The sequence below is a fragment of the Acinonyx jubatus genome, chromosome D4 (assembly GCF_027475565.1).
Source record: "Acinonyx jubatus isolate Ajub_Pintada_27869175 chromosome D4, VMU_Ajub_asm_v1.0, whole genome shotgun sequence".
Taxonomy (NCBI): domain Eukaryota; kingdom Metazoa; phylum Chordata; class Mammalia; order Carnivora; family Felidae; genus Acinonyx; species Acinonyx jubatus.
Genome location: NC_069391.1, coordinates 78231143 through 78253654, shown reverse-complemented (window position 1 = coordinate 78253654; position 22512 = coordinate 78231143). Strand labels below are relative to the sequence as shown.

The following is a 22512-nucleotide window of genomic DNA, read 5'->3' as shown; positions in this document are numbered from 1 at the left end:
CAAACACACGTCATATCTCTATCAGAACAGGGTGTAGGGGCAGCAGAAAACAGTGAGACAGAAGATGGGTGTGGACATTGCTCCAACACTGTCTCTTTGTGTACCTCTTCTACCTTTGTCCCTGTCTGCTACCTCATTTTCTTGGTTGATCAGATGTGAATAATTTACCTGACATGTACCATGTCACTGGAGTAATAAGGAGAGCTCAATGAAAGAAGCTTTCATTCGCTTTGATCTTCTTGGAAGAAAAGCACTTTATAAGGCTAAGGTATTACAAGGATCTTGAACTGACAGATGACAGGATCAAGTGTGGGTAAGGGACTTAGTGAGCCGAGCTGATTAGTGAGTCACCGGCAAAGACAGTTTGAGCATTAGGGTTCAGCTATCACTGTGCCAGGATCTGTTTTTCTAGGTTATGGTTCTTGAACCTGTTTGTTCAGAGTGCCCATTTGATATTTATTTTGAAAATCTGAGGTTTATAGGTGCATGTACCTAGGTGTGTGCATATATACGTATACAGACGAATGATGCATATATATATATATATATGTACAAATATGTGTGGCTTTAGGTAAGTCTAGGTATTAAATTATATACAGAATTGCGTCTGAGGGTAAACTAGGTTGTATAGCAGCTAAACACCACCCCCTCCCCCCCAAAGCTTAGTGGTTTACAAAGGGAAAAGTTTTCTTCTTATGTACTCTGCATGTTCAATGTGGGTTGGTAGAGGGATCTGCTCTTTTGAGTTACTCTCACTCTAGAGTCCTAGACCGGCCAAATTGAGTCCATCTGGAACAACACTAGATAGGGTAGCAGAGAGATGAGAAAAAAATCCACACAGGGCTTTCAACGTTTCTATCCAGTAGTGAGACACTTCATTTTGATTTCCATTTCCTTGGGCAAAACAAATCGTATGGCCAAGCCCGGCTTTAGAAGGGAACACACATAATCATTCACAAGCATCTAACGTGACTAATATTGGCATTTGAGAATACAGTGCACTGCTATGTAATTGTTGCCCCTTACCTGAGACTGTCACTCACTCGCTCACATTTTTGAGGCTCCGGGTTCTCTCTGGCTATCCTGTAACAAAGATACCCCGTGTTGTTCCAAAGTCTATCTTCTTACTCTTTTTAATTCGTAAAATTTACATTTTAGAGAAGTTTTGGGTTCACAGAAAAACTGAGTGCAAAGTACAGAGCGTTCCTATACACCCCCAGGCCCCCACAGGCGCACCCACTATTGACATCCCACACCGCAGTGGCACATGGGTTACGATTGATGAACCTGCATGGGTAGATCATCGCCTGAAGTCCGTACCATTAAAAAAAAAAATAGTTTATCTTTCTTCAGAGTGTCTGGTCCACTCGTTATGTTCAAATGTCATTCAGATCTGTGGTATCAAATCCTATCAACAAGAAAATCCAGATTTGGGGAAGATTCCACTTTTAAATGAAATAGCTTAACACTGGTTTGCAGCATTTCAATTATAGAAATAGCAGAAATGAATTTCTTCATCTAACTCACCCCTTGCTCCCCTCCAACATAATATACCAAATTCACATTGGATTGGTTGAAACAGCCTCTCTACATATGTAGGAAATCTAAACTGCTGGCCCTAACTAGAGCTACTGAGGGCTTTATCATAGCTGGGACAGTTGAAAAGATGTGACTCTGGTTATACTTCTGAAATAAGTGCACATGTATCCTCTTTTTGGTTTTGGACCAACACATTGCTATTAATACTGTTTGATGATGCTAATGGATTTTCTCATCAAAGAAAAGTGAAATTTATTTTGTTGAAAATAACCAACTAAGCCATCAAGTAAAAGTGACCTCACCTAACTACTTCCTTTTTAAAAGTGGCATTTAAAAATAGTTTTTAAAAGCCAGATATACAAAGTGGTGGATTTCCAGGACAAACAGAAGTGTAAGGAAGTAAACAGATTAAGTGAAATGAAATGAAATGAAATGAAATGAAATGGATGTGTTGCATTTTCATCTCAAACACATAAAGCTTCCTATAGATTATCAACAAAACACAGTCTATTACTGGGCATACATACATCCGCTCTAAAGCACCATAGTAGCTACATAGCTAATAGAGAAAACCATCAGCAAAAGAAAAATTCATTTTATTTTTTCTCTTCCATTAAGCAAAAATTAATTAGCCCACAAGAAAAGTAATTAATCCAGATGTGTAGTTTATTTGAATAGAATGAGTGGTTTTAAGGGTAACAGTAGAAAGAGGTTAGATTTTTAGATTTATTAATTGATGATTTGAGTGTTAAGGGAAATCAAGTTTATTTTAGAAGTAGAAGAGAGAAGTAAATATATGTAACATATTCTCTGGTGTAGTTTAAATTGATTAATGCTAACAGATATAGTTAACGGACAGCATAATTGCCGCGAGAGAATCATGTGTGCAATCCCTGTGGTAAAGGGAAAGATGGTAAAATGTGCATCAAAGACGGAAATTGACTAGGCAAGTTTATTTATGAAAAGAGTTTGTGTGCTTGAAAGCGGCACTGCATTTTCTCCCTTTGGCAAATAAACATGACGTGAGATAAGCAAGGTGCCGTGTGACTTTGTTACGAAGAGACAACTTGAAGTGAGCAGAGCCATGTTTTTTCTTTCCAGGATGGGCTCCTTCTTCGCCCCCAGCCTCCCAGGCATCAATATCCTTCGACTCCACACATCCATGTACTTCCAGTGCTGGGCCGTGATGTGTTGCAACGTTCCCGAGGCCAGGGTCTTCAAAGCTTCCAGATCGAATAATTTCTACCTGGGCATGCTATTGCTCATTCTCTTCCTGTCCACCATGCCTGTCCTGTACATGATCGTATCCCTCCCGCCATCTTTTGATTGTGGCCCCTTCAGGTTCTTGCCTTTGAAATTCCATCCGGGTGTCGTTTTATTCCAGGCGTGGAGATAGGAATGGTCACTCTTACAAGCTTTTTTTTTTTTCTCCAAACAATGGCATTTTGGCCTGTAGAAATGAGATTCTTTGAGCATCCAGGCTCATTAGGTAACATGGAGATTCTTAGGCAAGTTGCATTGGTTTCTTATTTGAGAATCATAGAAGGGAAAAGGATTTGAGCGCGCCAGGCTCTACCCGGGTAAATATGGATGATAAATCTGAGCTCAAAGGGGATGGCAAAGAGCGTGTTCAGATTACGATAGTTGGGATGTGTCAGTTTTCTTGGTGCCGGGCCAGCGTGTCCAAAAGTCGGAAGGAATTTTGACGTGCTACGTCACGTCAAATAGATAATAATTAATTAATTAAAAATAGATTATTCCACAAGCTACCTAGGAAATGGGATCATCATTCGATAACTGTGACTATAAAGTGGGTCACACAATTCACAATCCAAAATGCTACCTGGTGGCAAAACAATTGAGGGTGACATTCGCTCCTATATATTCTCCCCAAACAAGGACAGATCGCTCAAGTCAGTAATAAAGAGTCAAGAGGTCTCTCTGATCCAAGCTGAAACGTCCTTTTCGCCAGTTCTCTATGACAGAGTTCTGACGGTGACACTTATCAAGAAAGCCAGTCGCCGGGATCAGGGGAATTGAGATTTCATTCCCTAAATAGGGCCCTAAAAATGAATCTACCACAAGTTCCTCTCTGCAACCGCAAGAATCTCTGCCTGTTGAGTCACTGCTCAGCATGCATTTGAGTTATTTCTCCTTTTCAAGTGAAAGAAATGTGAATGTGAAAAGCCACGTGAATGACGAGCGTGAGGCAATAATGGCCACATGTAATATCCCTGTCGTGCTGTCAGACGCAAGTTATTAAATTAAAGTCAAAAGTTTCGTTGCCCACAGACCTAAGTATAAAAGAGGCATTTCACTCTAATAATAGGCTGAGTTATTATTATTGCTTTCCTGGGGGGGAAAAATAACAAAACAAAAGAAAGAAAATGTTAAGCCAGCTGATAGGGCAAAAACCACTGGAGTTCTGTCATACTCAGGAAGCTGATGCTGACAAATCCTAACCCCCAACCCCCCACCCCCCCAACTCTGGGCTGAAATAAATAATGCAGACAGTGACATCTGGAGACTAAATATGAAATTGCAGTCTTGAAGAAGAGCTTGGTCTTCATAAATCCCTAATGAATCTCTGGGTACAAAGTTCAACAGTTAAGCCATTCAAAGACTTTACTTAATTGCAAATTACCCACACAACTAAATATCTGGGATGGGTTTTAGATGTGCTTTTGACTTTCTAACTGGAAGTCGATGCTTCTCAGAAAAATGTATCAACGGGAGGGAAACCCAATGTCCACATGGAGCTGGATGGTGGTTACACGGGGCGTTCCTGTGAAAAATATCATTGAGCTAGACAGGCACAATGGCCACACAGTTTTAGCTTTTTGAGCCTAATTCTTCTGCCTCTCTTTATATCACATAGAGTTGCTATGATTTTAATTAAAAAAAAAAAAAAAAAGAGCCTGTATCTAAGGCATAGTAGCTGATTTTAACCAAGTGTTCCCTGATTGGCAGACTTAGGCAAAATTACCACACATATATCACTGTTTTGAGATCAAGAAAATTTAAATATTTTCAGTAGCATGTCAGGAAAGGGGTGTCTCTATCTTATTTAACTAGTCTATTTCTCCTGTCAGTTTACTCATTTTGGAGCAAAAGAATGTATACTTCATTTATTTGTTTAGATTTAGAAGTTTGAAAGGGTTGCTCTGCCCTAAAAATGAGGTGAGAAAGCATGAATTAGGATCTTCATGGCTTGGCATTCTCAAGGATCCTGAGTTTGGGATGGTTTTGTCAGCCTGCCTCCGGAAGAGTGTCTGACTCTACTTGGCACCTGGGTGGGCAGCGAACTTGCATTTGCGGTAGGTTAATGGATGGCCACACCCACCCAATAGCACAGTGATGGTTAATCACTCCCAGGGACAGGTATGTTCGCAGGTAAAGTGGCTACAATACCTTAGAAGACCCATTCTGTGGGGCGCGTGGATGGCTCAGTCCATTGAGCATCCAACTCCTGATTGGTCATCTGCATCTGGTTTAAGATTCTGTCTTTCTCCACCTCTCCCTGCTCTTGCCCTCTCTCTCTCTCTCTCTCTCTCTCTCATAAAACTTAAAAAAAAAAAAAGGAATTCTGTAAGGAATTTGATGAGGTATTCTTGCTTGACCTGATTTGGGAGGGTGAATTTGTCAGAAAATTATTCCAATAGGCTATTAAGTGGATTCACCTTAAACAGTTCAACAATTTTAAAACCATTTATTTTGTACCCAGATGAAGAAAATTCTAATTTCTCCCACCACATTTGCTGACATGATGCTTCTCCCCCAACCTCTCGCTAATAATTCTGAACAATTTATAATTCTCTGGGTTCTCACATACCTCCCTGCTAGCATTACGGTAATTATATTTTTATGTATTTTCATCTCACTGCAAAGGCCTTATTATGTGTTTCTCCCAGAAAACCTGGAAATTATAAAAATGTTTCTCCTTGAAAATAAACACTTTTCAAAGTCTCCAAAGACCTGAAATAACAACCCTCCACATTTCAACATTTTGGAATTTTGTATTCTGGTTTTCTTTTTATGCAGTTTTTTAAAATAACTGAGATCAAACAGTAAGTGCAGATTTATATTATATTGTGACACTTTTATATATATATTTTTGTTTTAAATTGCGACACTGCCGTTGTGTTACTTATTTGTCATTATACCTTATGTGTTTATTTTTTTAATAGTGTGGCTGACTTTCAGAGGTTGGGGATAGAATATTTTCATGTCTGGGGGCACCTGGGTGGCTCAGTCAGTTAAGTGTCCAAATTCCGCTCATGTCATGATCTCATGGTTCGTGAGTTCAAGCCCCACATTGGGCTCCGCACTAACAGTGCAGAGCTTGCTTGGGGTTTTCTCTCTCTCTTTCTCTCTCTCTCTCTCTCTCTCTCTCTCTCTCTCTGTCCCCTCCCCCACTCACTTTCTATCTCTCTCAAAATAAATGAACTTTTAAAAATATTTTTTTAAAAAAAAGGTATTTTTATGTCTGTGAGTCTAAGCACAGTAGAGTGTTGGCCAGTAACTTGAAGTAATGAATGAATAATGGCTATTTTTTGGACACTAAGCATTAGAGGAGATGTGGGAGTAAATTGGACACTGATTCTGGTCCTGGGAAGCTTTCAGTCCACTGGGAAGACAGGTCTGCTTATAGACTATTCTAAGCCAGGGTGGGTGGGGCCACACCCATAGAAGCTTAAGTTCATTATCATTTCATTTGACTGTAGAGTCACAGCAGACCAGAAAAAACATGGCACGCTTTGGCTAACTGTCAGATAAAAGGATTACCAGGGATTAGTAGAAGCTTCTTTAGCTTGTACATAAGAGATCTGGACTCCTAGTAAGAACACCAGACCTGGAAAGAGGAGAATCCCCAGAGATGCCAATGACTTCGACTTTGGGACACACTGAATGCAGAGAAGACCTTTATGGGAGGGGAACATTTGGTAAAATTCCAGTTCCCCCATTCTAACCACATCCATCAGCTTCAGACCAAGAAGCTGGGGAGCGGAATGTCTTGCCTTCTCTCATCTTTGCTTACCTTCTTACTCTCGCTGTATCCCCTATGGCTGGGAAGAAAGTATGGCCAGGTAGAATGGATGGCGACAAAGAAACCCTAGAGAAATAAATCAATATAATCTTGAATTATCTCTAAACTCCATTCCCCCTTAATATATCACAGGTCTTGCCGGGTGCAGATCTGTAATTTGTGAAGCAAAACTTAACACCTCGGCAGTCCAGCAACCCCTTGACCACATATCTGGAATTACTCTCAGTGTTTTGAAAGACTTTATTATAGTGAGGCCAGAGGCAAAAAAAAAAAAAAAAAAAAAAAATCTCATCTGGAACTTGTGAGTCATGTTTGTTTAGTAGTTAAGAGTGTATGAAGATCAATAAACGATAGTGAAACAAAAATATTAAGTGTTATACCAGCCTTTATTCTGATGATATGAAGAACTTGGTGGTAAATAACCTAATCTCTGCTCTGAAAATTACAGCTTTTCATGGTAGAATCAATATGCGTATACAGAAAAAATAACTTGACATGATGGGTATTACTTAATAATTCTGACTATTACATATTAAGACAGACATCCTGCCCTCATTTCTCTAGTTTATAGGGGCTGATTCTTACCTCAATGGGTTGAGAACAAATCCATTAAGGACTTTGGCCCTTTAGGCTTCTTTCCTTCTCTTCGCATGGTCTGTTCTTAGCCGTAGGACTGAGCTGGCGGTCATTAGGGCCTGTCCACAAGAAAGACAATGAGAGAAAGGACTCACCCTTCAGTGTGATTACCGGTTAATAACTCTGATGAAAGAGCTCTGTGGAAAATGAGATAGCAGCTCTTGCATGGGGAGAGATACTGGATTATTTGTGGACTTGATTCTGTTAAGCTATTCTGTATGTTTATTTCCAAGGCTAATTCAACAATTAAGTGCACTCTTTATGCAGCCCAAAGGGAATGTTCTCCAACAGGGACAGCTGGCTAAGGGGTAGACTTGCGAGTTATTTATAAAATATATTTCAATCAAAATCTTAGGGATACAGCTTAAGAAAAAAACAAAACAAAACCAGACTTCTCCCAATGCTGTGGTTAATTTCCTAACTGCTCGACTGCGTGTTTACGTTGGCATACCAGTTCTCATGTCTTACCCATATGTTGATAATAACAGGTCGAAGTGCCAGGAGCTGTAGCTAAACATTAGGTTCCCAATCTGAAAGAGTACTTAGGTGGTGTTTGAGAAAGACGTCTAGTTTTCTTGCTGTAACCATGGCTTTTACATATGTTATAAATGAACTTCTCTCCTCCCCCCCCCCCCCCCTTTTCGTCTTTCAGTGGCAAAAATAGGATGTTCGAAGTCATTGGAGAAACACTGGAGCACGATTTCCCAAGCTGGATGGCAAAGATCTTGAGACAGCTCTCTAACCCCGGACTGGTTATTGCTGTCGTTTTGGTTATGGCGTAGGTGCTTCCCCTCTCATAGGAAGAGACTCTGTGATGTCTTTCCTGGCTCCTTTTAATTTCCAGCTTTCTTAGCTTTCTCATGCTCTCTAAGGGTTGTGCTGTAACCTCAGCAAATTCAGTGCTGATTACATGGTGGTGAGAGTCTGAAAATCATGAGCCATATTCTGATCCTATTGAATGTAATTCCCAGCCATCTGCATCTGTCTTTGCCTGCCTAGGATTATAAGATTTGTTCCCAAGTAACCAAAATAATTATCAGTAAACAGCTAAAGCAAGGGAAACATAAATGCGAAATGCTAAATCTAATCAACACATGGAGCTCCCCCGATCTCCTGGCCCCCAGCTCTTGTCCCATAAAGCAGATGGCTGTGAACACACAGAAATGATGAGTCTCTAAGTTAATATTCCCTTTGGGGACCCTATAGGCTGCATTTTAGGGCTAACGGTTTAAGGGGTCTTAAAAACCATCATGTCCTTGTTCCTCAAAGGCTATCAGTAAGTGTGGGTCCATGATAATAAAATCAGAGGCCCAGAAGGGTCTTGGAAAGGTCGCCTAGTCTGTCCCTTCAAAAGTCAGAGGTGATATCCAAAGGAGAATTTGGGAGGGGGGTTTTGTTCCCTTGTAACTTTCACTGGCTTCTGACTCTTGACCAGCACAGAGATAAACTTACATTCTAAGGAAAAAAAAATATATTTGCTATTGAAGAGCTAGGAAAAGCACCCTGGTCCTTCCTTTCAACCCCTGAGGCCCTCCTAAATAGAAAGTCTGGTACTGTCACTGCTCGCAGTCAAGGAGGGCAAGTATGAAACCACCCTCAGAAACACTTTAGAAATAAAGCTGATGCACAGGATTTGTTTCTTAAAAGGTAAAACTAAGAAAGCTCAGGGAGAGAAATCCCAATGATTTGAAATAAATGAGCTGGGTTCTGGGCCAAGTTGTTACCATCTACTTTGTGATGATCATGGTCATGAGTCATGTCAGAGAAGACAGGTTTCATCTTCAGTTTTATTAAGGCACCAATTTAGAGGGACAAGATGATTTTCCCCTGGTAGGACTATAGCAAAATGGTAATAGTAAGACTCTGACAGTAAATCCAACCTTTACCTCCCGCTTTATACTATGACACCTTTTTTGAAGGAAAGCCCATGGGAATAATTAAACAGTAAAACAGATTACTTTTGGATATTAGAGAACCTTGATCATTTGGTGGCATTCAGAATCTGATGGTGAATCTCTGGTGCAGATATGTTAGAAAATGATCTGGTTGGGGGCACCTGGGTGGCTCAGTCGGTTAAGCATCCGACTTCGGCTCAGGTCATGATCTCGCATTTGTGGGTTCAAGCCCCATATCAAGCTCTGTGCTAACTGCTCAAGAGGTTGGAACCTGCTTCAGATTCTGTGTCTCCCTCTTTCTCTTCCCCTCCTCTGCTCGCACTCTCTCTCTCTGTGTCTCTTTCTCTCAAAAATAAATAAACATTAAAAAAAAAAGAAAGAAAATGACCTGCTGGAAGCCACCTGTTTCACCAGATGGCCCTTGAAGTGATTTTTATTTTCCAAGTTTTCGTAATACAGTGGCTTGTGGGACGATGTTAAGTTATTTAGTGGTTTTTAAAAGTCAAAGCCCCTTAGTGGTATAAATGAGATCTTGTATTAATAAAAAAAACAGATCAGAGTTCATGTCAGATTTTATGAGTATAGTCTTACCTTAGTAAGAGACAGATTTATTTCTAAACTGAGGAGCAACATTGTTCTGATGCCAGTGGTTGAAGGTTGACTAAGTTGTCCCAAGAGTGTGGAAGAAGAACTAGTATGGCCTATGTCCAGGCACTACCCGTATATTAATCATTGCATTTCCACGATAATCTTAAAAGGTTGGCCTCATTAATCATATTATTGCTATCACATGGAAGATATGCCCCAAATCAAGTGGCTGATAAGTCAATGCAAGCTCAGGTCTTATTTCCCATCTATTATTTCCCCTAACCATTTGAAGCACCAAACAGTGAGTTTGGAATGAGTGGGAATAGACAGAAAGGCTAGAAGCCACTTGTCAGGGATGGTCTACACTCAGGGTCAGCACATTTTTTCTAAAAGGGCAAAATAGTAGATATGTTAGGTTGTATGGGTCAAAAGGAAAAATTGAGGATATTCTGGAAGCACTTACCTAACCATTTAAAAATGTAAAAGCCGTCTTAGTTCATGGGCCATGCAAAACAGGCTGGGAGTCTGTTTTACCCTGGAGATTATGGTTTGCCAACCCCTCATACAGACTGCAGAAGAAAGTTGGCAGGATACAAGGTCAAATAGATGTCCTGCAAGGTTGATTGTAGTTCTGAGGTTCTGATTTAAAACCCAATTTCAGTTTATTGCTGATTTGATTTTTAAAATCCTGAGATGTCATCTTCTAGTTTATGGGGCTCACACAATTGGCCTGGCTCTTTATTACCTTTAATTAGAGAATGTTACATGTTACAAACATTTTGAATTTCCCCAGTGGCTCATAGTAACTCAGCTTGGGTGATTTTGGGATAACTGAGTAGAATTCAGGTTCTCTGCAGCCAGGTTCATTCCTTTTGGAGACCAGAAAATGATTTATGAAGAGTATTTATTTAAGGTGCATCACAAGACAGAAAAAGTGGCATATAAAGAGAGAATTCCAGAACTGCAAATGACTTGGGAGATCTTTTGCGTTCCCCCTCCAAATCCAGGCACTTTTCTAAAAAAGTCTTTATCACACACACACACACACACACACACACACACATTTGTTGAGCACCTACTTCATATCAAATAGTATATGCCAAATGCTTTCGTGTATGTAATTTCATTCAAATTCCCATCACTCATATAAAACATAAACAAACCCAGCTAAACAATATCAATAATTGTGTTGCTAGCACCAGATGGCTCATAAAGGGTATAATCTGGCATGGTTGGGGAGTAGAGGAAATGTGTTTAGTATCCAGTTATTTGCAACAAAGAGCAATGCCAGTTACCTTTTTTTTTAATGCATTTTGTTTGTTTATTTTGCTTTAAGTGAAGATGAACATATTTATTTTTACACAAATGTTTGGCTGGAATTTGCTCTTTCTAGAAATGTAAATGTCGGTTAAAAGCCAAGGATATTCCTTTATAAAACATTTTCGTTTCAAAGAAGGGAGAAATGCAAACAATACATCCTATGGAAAAAATATCTATGTTAATTGACTATGACTTATGAGGATTATATTCTTTGTTGTGAAAGCCAAAGGAGGGAATTTAAGGCAGAAAGTCAATTTCTTTTTTATTCCACACATTCCCTAAGCTTCCGTAGATTTTCCATTCTCTTGGATGCCCTTGGCATCAATTTGAAATGTTACTTTTAATTATAGTTTAAACTGATGTTAATACATTTCCAAGAAGATATGGCAGCGAGGTATGGTAGGCAGATTGATGCTGTGGAAGAGAATCCTTGAGTCCCACCTTCCCAGGTCCAGCTCTACTAACCATGTTCCGAGTGCATTTTTTTTTTTTTTTTACTTCTGTGTACTTCAGTCTTTTATCTACATTCTATGATTTAGTGAATGTAAATTTCAGAAGAATCTCGAACTGAAAACTACCATATATTTTATTATTTTTTAAAATGTAGTTTGACCATCTATTATCTCAATGCTACTGCCAAGGGCCAGAAGGCAGCAAATCTGGATCTAAAGAAGAAGATGAAACAGGTAGGATACAATTTATTTTATAAAAGTATCATCTTTATTAATGTCAAGTAGTAGGAAACACCGGGAAATCTCACGTCCTTCTCTCCTTTTTGTATTGTGTAGCAAGCTTTGGAGAACAAAATGCGCAACAAGAAAATGGCGGCTGCCCGAGCAGGTTGGAGAAATGTTTGTGATTGCAAAATCTCCCCGCTATGGATAAAGTGTTCCTCCTTTTTTTTCTTTCCAAGTGGGCATTTGATGTAGTATACCATTACTGCCCTGAGTGAGTCATTCCACAAGTTTTACTGTTCACCTTTTGAGACCCTCTCAGCTTTTCTAGTGGAGGAAAGGCAAGGGAAAGAAAACTTGAAAAATGGAAACTTAGCGATAGTAATAGACAGGTGACTTTGCAAATTGACAGAAGAAAAAGACAACATCCACATAGTCATGTACAAATAGCAGACACAAATGCAGAAGTTCTGCCCCCTGGGGCCGTTTTTATACATAGATGGATACACCAGGAAGATATCACTAGGCTCTTCTGAGCTCACCAGTGTTGATTTCCTGGAGCCTTTTCTAATTCATTAATCTCTCTTTTTTATAACCTTCTTAGGTTTTAAACCGTTAAAGTAAGGCATACCCTTATTTGCCAAAATTCCCGATACATTCTGCATTCCACATGGGAAAGTAATGTCTAAGAACCTCAGGGAACATTTTTTCAAACTTTTCCCTCATTCTTAACTTTAAAACTCTTTATATTACTAGGGCTTTCCCCCCTTGTAAGTACTATAAGTCAGTCCGAATTGGTTTAAGTAGAAAAAAACTTCATTAGTCCACACAAATGAATAGGAGAGTGGTGTGGATGGCCTGAGACCACGTTTTATCCCAAGTTTAGAAGTGAGCAGGGCTGAGCCCCATTTCTTTATGGTTCTTTCAACACTGCTCTCCCTCCGTGTCAGCTGACCTTTATGGCAACAGGAGAGGATGTAGCAATTTCCAGTGCTATGTCCTTAAATTACATTTGTCTTAGATGGTTTTTCCACCGTAAAGCTACTTGTTTTTTTTAATTGCATTAGCATTTTTTTTCAGCTGTGACAAATTGTAAAACCTTTAAAGCGTACGATGCGACGATTTGACATGCACATACATTATGAAAGAGCTCCCACCACTGAGTTCATTAACACATCCATGACCTCACATATTTACCTTTTTGTGTGTGTATGTGTGTGTGTGTGAGCCCTTAAGTTCTACTGTCTCAGCAAATTGCCATGTATACAATGCAGTATCATCAACTATAGTTCACCATGTGATTACATACTCAGACTTCTTCATCTTACAACTGAAAATTTGTACTCTATTACCAAACTCTATTTCCTCCACCCCGAAGCTCCTGGGTTACCATCCTGCTCTCTGTTTTCATGAGTTTGCCTTTTTTTTTTTTATTCCACATGTGACACCATGTACTGTTTGCCTTCCTCTGTCTAGTTTATTTCACTTAGCATAATGCCTTTCAGGTTTATCCACATTGTTGTAAACGGCAAGATTTCCTTCTTTTATAGGTTGAAAAATATTATATAATTCTATATCTCTATCAATCTATGTATATCTATATCACGTTTTCTTTATCCGTTCCTCCATAGACAGACTCATGTGGTTTCCATCCTTCCATGCTGCAATGAACATGGGAATACAAATTAATGATTTCATTTCTTTTGGATATATCCAGAAGTGGGATTGCTGGATCATATGATAGTTCTATTTTTAATCTCTTGAGGAACTTTCATACTGTTTTCCATACTGGCTGTACCAGTTTACATTCCCATCAGCAGTGCACAAGGGTTCCCTTCTCTCCGCATCCTCACCAGCATTGGCTGTCCTTTGCCTTTTTGATAGTAGATATCCTAATGGTGTGGGGAGTTATCTCATCGTGGTTTGGTTTTGCATTTTCCTGGGAGTGATGTCAAGCATCTTTTCATGTACTATACAGATACTGGTCATTGATAAGTCTTCTCTGAATAAATGTCTATTCAGATCCTTTGCCCATCTTAAATTAGGTTATTTGGTTTTGATGTTGTTCAATGGTATGACTTGTCTATTTTGGATTTTAACCCCTTCTCAAATATGTGGTTTGTGGATACGTTCTCCCATTCCATAGGTTGCCTGTTCGTTTTATTGATGCTTTCCTTTGCTGTGCAGAAGCTTTTTAGTTTAATGTTTATTTTTGCATTTGCTGCCTTTGTTTTTGGTGTCAAGTACAAAAATCATTGCCAAGACCAAGGGCAAGGAGGCTTTTTCCTAGATTTCCTTCTAGGAGTTTTATGGTTTAGGGCCTTACATCCAAGCCTTTAATCATCATGCATTAACTTTTGTGTATGTTGTAAGATAAGGGTTCAGTTTCATTCTTTTGCATGTGGATATCCAGTTTTCCCAGCACCATTTATTGAAAAGAATATTCATTCTTCATTGTATATCCTTGGTACTTGGTCAAAAACTAACTGACCACATATGCATGTGTTTATTTCTTGTTACTCTGTTCTGTTCTAGTGATCTTGTTGTCTATTTTAGTGCCAATGCCATACTGTTTAATTACTACAACTTTGTAATATAGTTTGAAATCAGGAAGCATGATGTCCCAGCCTTGTTCTTTCTCAAGATTGCTTTGGCCACTAGGGATCTTTTTGTGGTTCCATCAAATATAAGAATTGTTTTTTGTTTTTTTGTTTTTTTTCTATTTCTTTGAAAATGTCTTTGGAACTTTGAGAAGGATTGCACTGAGCCTGTAGATTGCTTTGGGTGGTAGGGACATTTTCACAAAATCAATTCTAATCCATTAACATGAAATTTCTCTCCATTTATTTGTGTCTTCTTTAATCATTATATAATGACCTTCTTTGTCTCTTGTTACTACTGCGTTGGCTTAAAATGTATTTTGTCTGAAATAAGTACAGCTGTGCCTCCTTCTGGTTTCCACTTGCACAGAATATCTCTTTCCATTCTCTAGCTATCAGTTTACGTGTGTCCTTAAAGCTGACGTGAGACCTTTGTGGGCATCTTTTAGTTTGAAGCACGTATGTCACACATATCTGTGCTGTTCTTGTGTTTGCTATAGATTGTGACTATAACTTAACATCATCAAATTCATGTTTAGAATGGTGAATGAAGGGGCACCTGGGTGGCTCAGTTGGTTAAGCGTCCGACTTCGGCTCAGGTCATGATCTCATGGTTTGTGAGTTTGAGCCCCATGTTGGGCTTGCTGCTGTGAGCACAGGGTCTGCTTTGGATCCTCTGTCCCCCACCTTCTCTGCTCCCCACCCCTGACTCTCATATGCTCTATCTCTCTCTCTCAAAAATAAATAAAGAAACATTTTTTTTTTAAAGTATCTTACAAAAAAAGAATGGTGAGCCAAAAGTTCTGACTTTTAAGATCTGAATTCTAGGTAAGGCTGGTTTTTATCTTCATTGCTTTAAAGATATAATAGTATAGCATGCTATTTATTTGATATTTTCCCATAATTTTTACTTAAAAACATATACAACCTTTGCAAAAGCAGAGACTATCTTATTCATAGTTGTTTCCTCAGAACTTAATACAGAACTTTATTATATAACAGTCATTCAGTAAAGGCCTACCAAATTTCTACTGGCCAATAAGGAACTCTTTTATTTGAAAAATTCAAAAAGAATAAATTTTTATATTAATTATAAAAGCAGTGCTAAATATAAAAAGAGCAGAACTTTCACTCCCTTGTAGAGTAAGAAATATGGAAATATTTTGTAGGTAAAAATGCTAAATATTATGGCAACCTGGAGCACATTTGGAAGATACAGATTTCAGACCACCTCATTCGGAACATTAAGCACACTGAAAGCTAATTTTTTAGAAAATGTTTATTTATTTTTGAGAAAGAGGGCATGCGCAGGAAAGGGGCAGAGAGAGAGAGGGACAGAGGATCTGAAGCGGACTCCGTACCGACCGCAGAGAGCCCTATGTGGGGCTTGAACTCACGAAACCCGAGATCATGAGCTGAGCCAAAGTTGAACTAATGCCCAACTGACTAAGCAACCCAGGTGCCCCTGAAAGTTAAATTTTGATTTGTTGCTTCTTCATCTTTTCTCTCTCTCTCTTTTGAACAGCTGCAGCTGCTGGTGGCCAGTAGCGTTCCCAGGTACACTGGGGGCCCAGAAGGACTCTTCACCTTGCTGTTCAAAACCAGCCACTTCTGAAAAGGGCAAGAACACAAGCATTGTGAAGTTGCCGTTCCCCTCTTCTAACCCTGATGTATTGTCAAGGTCATGCTGGTCAATCAAGGCGTCACCAGTCTCAGTTCAGCAAGAAGGATCTCCACCTTGTTCCAAACTCAGGGATTTGTTCCCCCACCACCAACTTTTCCCCTGACTTATTTCCCTGGCTTTTCTTCTAACTAATGGAATTTAAAAGTGGATGTGATTCAACAATACAGGTTACTGGTTTACCTGTTGGGTTAATTAAAAAAAACTTTGGGTATATGGACTTTCATCTTATACCCTTCTTCTGCCTTAGTTTTCTTTGCCTGGGAACAGAAATACTTCACCTCTTTTTACCTTTAAAGTTAAGAAATATCTTTATCAAGTAGTCACTGTAATTATTCATTAACTCGCATTTTGAAACCAACATCTTGTTTTTCCATTTTTTTTCCATCTCCCCATCTAGGGCCTCCATGACTATACACCCAAGATTTTTTATTAGCTGCTGGATTCAGTAGGAAAAGGAATGGGCTTTTTAAAAGAAAAATCCTAAGGGAAGTAGGGGCCTGATTAGCATTGGATTGAAAGTCTCTCATCTTAGACAACCCACCTCTTTATGAGTTAAAAAAAAAAAGGCATTCTACATGATTACAACTCCATCACAGCTTAATCATGACCTCCAAGGATCACATTTCCTGAGTTTAGATTCTAATATTCCATAATTTGTCTTTGCTTTCTTGTTAAGGTTAGGAAAACACACACTTCCACAGGGGGCTTTAGTTTATAGATGTGTTTAAGCGTTATCATCTGATTAAACTTTGAATAGCACCAATCAATGCCCTCAGCCAGCCTTGTTGTGTGACTTCAGTTACATATGCGAACCCACAATGTCCTTTTCCAGAGCTGAGCCAATTTGCCTGCCATTCTCTGCAATTGACTTGCTGGTTTTTATTACCCTGTCCATGAGTTCTTCCTTCTTTTCACTCTTCTTCTGGCCATAAAAGGATGCCCTGTTCCTCTGCCAATCCGTGTGCCCATCACTGCCATGACACAAATTCAAGATTTCCTTCCTCTGGTCCACTTTTCCCGATTAGCCTCCATTCCCAAACTTGAGAGGTTTCCTTGGACCCTACTGGCTTTATTTCAGAGTCTATTATTTATATAGGTTTTCCTGTGCTTTTTTAACAGTACTTTACTGTCTCCTGTATGCATGCATTGTCTTTCCTATCCAGATTGTAAGCTCCCTATGAGCAGGGATCGTATCTTTTAACTCTTTTGTATGCCTAGGATAGTGCTGTGCACAGGTAGGCACTGAGCATATGCTTACTAATTAAATTGAATCAATTTAACTTGCAGCAGTCACACTGTGAAGCAAAAACTTGTGTTATCTGCATGAAAAGTGTTATTATGATGGAAGAAATGGAATTATCTGTTGCGATGCAGGGTTTCTTGCCTCATTCGATTATAATGCAGATGAGTAAATAAAGTTAGTGCTTATTTCTACTTGGATCATTTTGTACTGTGTAGTAATAAGATTAGAGAATTGGTGTACATGTGTTGCCAAATTTACAATGTGGATGACACTCCCTTGTTCTTGATCTACTTCATAAGAGAAGTGATGAAAGCTGACAAACTGTCACCCAAGGACTTCATCTCCTAAAGGCAAGGTAGGCAATGCACTTTTTTTTTTTTTACTCGAGTTGCCATCTGTCCCCATACAAAGTTATTACAATATTATTGACTATATTCCCTATGCTGTGCATTGTATCTCCATCACTTACATATTTTATAACGGAAAGTTTGTACCTCTCCAAACAATGTGCTTTGGGGACAAACGCTCAGGGTATAAGAAAGAATTCAGACATGACATTCTAAATTCCAATCTTTGTATACATTGAAAATTAAGTTGGATTTTGATTGCACCTAAATACTCCTCTGATTTAAGCTAAGCATTTTTAGAAAATTTAACCCTTTTTGTCTCCAGAGAGCTGGCAAAAATATTTCCATAGTACTTACTACATGAACAAGCATCTGAAACGGTGAGTGCCATTTCCAAAGCTGTTTGAGGACAATTTGGAGACTAGCCTTGTACTGGGAAGGTTCTGATTGCTATGATTTAGTTCTCTATCATTATTTCTCTATATAATGATCAAAACCATAGGAAAAATTTGAGAAGGCAAACCTAACCAACCAACCAACCAGACTGCACCTTTTATTTTTTTTCTAAGAGGAATAAAGAACAAATTCTGACCAATGTATGTGAAAACTAAATTTACTTTTCTGCAGAGCTTCGCCATTCATTTGAAAACTGAAAAACTGCATTTCGACACATTCTTTGACTTATCTCCTTTGGCTTCTGAGAGTAGCACATAGTGTAAACCATACCTAGGGGCTCATGTTAACAATACTTTGACCTGAACTATGTTTTCTTATTCTGATGGATCCCTACAAGTACCAGAGCCAGAGCTAGCCAGGGTTTGGAAATATTATTTGGTGACTCAAAATGTTATATGGCGGGGTATAGTTCCCCTCGTTGCCACAGGGGGTCAGCCTTTGCTATCTTCACTCCTCAGTGGATGAGTTAATAGGAAGAGGTTTTGGGTCAACTTCTCTGTTTAACACTTCAGGGCTGGAGCCCTGCCTCTAACCTAGTAGACTTTACTGGAACTTGAAATATTCCACTTTGCTTTACCAGCCCCTTCCTAAAAGAGTATGGGTAGATTGTGGGGAAGTGGGCTTATCATACATGCTGGGACCACACCGGGCGTGTGATCGTTAGGAACCACGATGAAGCCAGCACATCTTCATCCACTTGATAAACATTTATCACATACTGTGTGTCAAATGTTTATTAAACGTAATGTACCCCAAGTATCACCTACTCTCTATATTTTCTCCCACTGTTTTGTAACCATCTGCCATATTGATCTTCTTGGTTTCCAGAATCTTCTAGAATGATACTAGAACTTATGAAACTGTTTTAAGATTGAGGAAAATCAATGATACCTTTCCATTCAAGGCAAGAGTGTCCCTTTCTTCACAGTGAGGCAGCTATTACAATACACTATCAGAAATTGGAAAAGAGTTTTACTCTCTCTTATTCTCTGTCAAGTGCAATGCCGAGCAAAATCCAGATGTTATTCTCACCTTTTCCAGCCTTCGTCCACAACTAGGACTTTTTGATGGACAAATAACCCTGGAATGCAGAATTGGCATCACATGCTTAGTGAGTGGAAGGCAAACAAAACAGTTTAGGCTTTGTTCTTTGGGGGAAAACCAAGAGAGTGTTTCAAAAGAGGGAAACCAAGGAGATAGGTGTCTGATGACTTTTATTTCCTTCCTTGAGTCAAAAAATATAATGCCCAGTTATAACTTTCTTTTGCCTTGTTTGGTATACAAGGGTAAAAGCATCTCCACAATTTATTTGTAAAGAAATATATCCCAAAAGAAGATGTAAGCAGGCCTCAAAAACAAGAGACTTAAGAATGGGTTTGGCAAATGTTCCCAGTTCTCAATGCAGGTATGCACTTCGTTTTTTGGAAGAGAGACACTGAGACTTAACCATGTATTTTTTTTTGTTTTTAAATTTTTTAACTTTTATTTATTTTTGAGATAGAGAGAGACAGAACATGAATGGGGGATGGTCAGAGAGAGGGAGACACAGAATCCGAAACAGGCTCCAGGCTCCGAGCTGTCAGCACAGAGCCCGACGCCGGGCTCGAACTCACGGACCGCGAGATCATGACCTGAGCCGAAGTCGGACGCCCAACCGACTAAGCCACCCAGGCGCCCCAACCATGTATTTTTTTAAATGAACTATAGTCATGGCCTCTTTTTGTGTTTACTTCCTGCAAGAAGGAAATACCATTGTATGGTGGTGACAGTTCTCAAGCCCTTTTATTAGATTTATTTTTCTGACTTCTCTTGTAATGGATTGCTTTGATACTTGGCCTTGGATGGTCCAGCTGTCTTTTCCAGGATCAGTCTTGGTGACTTGGTAACTATGAGTAATGGAAAAACATATATAAGGAATACTTGACCTTTTCTGGGAACTTAGATAGTGTACAACACACATCTTTTTCACACATACCAGGAAGTTTTCATATCAATCCTTATGGTTATTTAAAAACTTACAATAGAGGTACATGTTCACTACAGCAAATTTAAACAGTTTGAATAAAATAAAACAAGTGAAAGAACCCTGTAATTCTACCACCCAGCAAAACTGCTGTTTAATATTTTGGTGTACTTTCCTTCCCTCAAATTCGCACACACAGACACACAGACTTAATAAAAGATTTTGGATCATGAGATATATTTAGTTTTATCTTACTTCCTGATTTAACATTTTCCCATGCCATGAAATAACTTCGAGACCTTTTTTAATGGCTATAAAATATGTCACGTGACCTTAAGGAAATTGTTCAAAACCTCATGTTTCTTATTTCTAAAAATGGGGCTGGGGTGCCTGGGTGGCTCAGTCAGTTAAGCTGAGCCAACTTTGGCTCAGGTCATGATCTCACAGTTCGTGAGTTCGAGCCCTGCGTCAGGCTCTATGCTGACAGCTCAGAGCCTGGAGCCTGATTTGAATTCTGTCTCCCTCTGTCTCTGCCCCTCCCCTGCTTGGTGTCTCTCTCTCTCTGTCTCTCTCTCTCTCAAAAATAAACAAACATTAAAAAATTTTGGTTTTAAATTAAAAAAAAAATAAAAATGGAGCTAATAAGAGCCCTGCTCCATAAAGTGTCTATTTGGGGTTAAAAGAGATAGAACCTTTATAGAATATAGCACTGGGCCTGGCCTGCAGCTAGCCTTCAGGAATAGACAGGGTTGTCATGCTTGTTATCGTGGAATTCTAAATATTTGTAGTTATCCTACAACTACTTTTTCTGCTTGACTATACATATCAGCTCTGTGAAGTAATCGAGAACACTACTGAAATAAGATTTATCCAGAGCCTGATCATAGTTCTTATAGGGGTGGAACACTGAAAATATTATGGTGATCCCCAACATCTAATTTTAAACAAAAACAAGATTAGTCTTAAAATACTAAACTACATGGATGCTGAAGTCAGATGCTCCTTTCTAAAAAAAAGAAAAAGAAAAAAAAATCCTGCTTTGCTGATTCTCTAAACACCTGCTTACTTGCTGTATCATATAATCCAGCCATGGAATTAGCAATCTGATGTGCTTATAATTTAGAGTGTAAGGCCCTATGGGCATGGTTAGCATTTTGCAAGGATTATATAAATGGTTTAAATAAGGACCATGAGTCAACACGAACAGAGAGCGTGACTGAGTTGAATGTTAAAATCTTAAAATGCTTTTTTTTTCTTTTGGGGATCAAACTTTTTTCCTGTGTGAATATAGCACAGATTTGATAATAGGAGTAAGTGGGGAAATGGCTTCAATACACGTTTTGAGAAATAATCCTGTGTGTGCTAAGGCAGGTCAAACTGAACAACATTAATTAAAAGAAATTTTGTGAATGCAGTATTGTTATGCATGATGTGAAGATACCTCTGGAAAAGAGATAGATTAGAAGGTCTGAAGGGCAAGGTGCTTAGGACATAGACCTCGGAATTGACAAATACATTTGCAGTGGAGTTCAAAGTTGCATAAATGACGATGGCATGGCCCATCAGCAGATGAAAATTACCCTGCTGCAGAAGGAACCATTCATTGGTTGGAACAACTGACTTCAATGGAACATGGAATGAGTCGATTTCATGAGAAATGCTTATCCCTAGTGAAGTAATAAGATCCAGTGGAAATACTCAACCTTTGTATCACAGAAAAGGCTCCATATATGTCAACTCAACAGGCTACTAACTGGGGGCTGAATGGAGTGCAGTGGGCAGGAGTGGGATGACTGGTAAACAGTGCTGACCTGGGAGTTGAGGCCAAGGTTTGAAATCAAGTTCTGTTTCCGATGAAAAGCACTGTTCACTGGCCATGTGATTTTCTGATGTTCATTATTAGCTTTTTGACCCAGGCTAACTACTGACTGTCACTAAGTTTCATTTATGTCACCTTTAAAGTGGATTATAATTGTCTCCATTCAAATTGCTATCGGGATTGCATGAGATGGTGATGATGCTGAAAACCGCCTGGCACCGTTTGGCATGGAGCACGCAGTGAACAACTGGATAAATATCACCCATAAGTCTCCTTTTCTTGTCAATCAAATATTTTGATTTGAAGATGTCAGTCATGTTTAGTTTAAAAAATTAGGATGATTTTAAATTGATCTGCTTCAGAGAGCTATTAGTCAGAAACCAATTGCAAAGAAGGTTTTGCTTGGTCGGGAAAACCTAATCTTTCACAGACCCAATAAGAACAACTGTCTGGGGGTGCCTGGTTGGCTCAGTCAGTAGAGCATGCAACTGAGTCTTAGGGTCTTGAGTTCAAGCTCCACCTTGGGCATTGAGGCTACTTTGAAAAAACAGAAAAAAGAAAAAAAAAACAGCTCAGTTTTTTTGGAACATCCTTAGTATTTTTTAGAACGGTGTGTGGTAGTAGCAGAGTGGCTTAACAAATATAAGCAGCATTCAATGAATAAACATGCATGTGACTGAGCATTAGGGGCCCTGTGTTCT

The 22512-nt window shown here is 39.1% G+C and overlaps 1 protein-coding gene across 1 annotated transcript in view; it reads left to right on the top strand.

The window, feature by feature from the left end:
* Window positions 1–17353, top strand: part of TMC1 (transmembrane channel like 1) — a 139840-nt gene extending 122487 nt beyond the window's left edge. The window contains exons 18-22 of the mRNA XM_053205273.1: window positions 2641–2880; window positions 7875–8000; window positions 11633–11711; window positions 11814–11865; window positions 15825–17353. Of these exons, the coding sequence (XP_053061248.1) occupies window positions 2641–2880; window positions 7875–8000; window positions 11633–11711; window positions 11814–11865; window positions 15825–15847 (520 nt within the window). The 3' untranslated portion in view covers window positions 15848–17353. The remainder of the gene's footprint in view (window positions 1–2640; window positions 2881–7874; window positions 8001–11632; window positions 11712–11813; window positions 11866–15824) is intronic.
* The last annotated feature ends 5159 nt before the right edge of the window (window positions 17354–22512 follow it).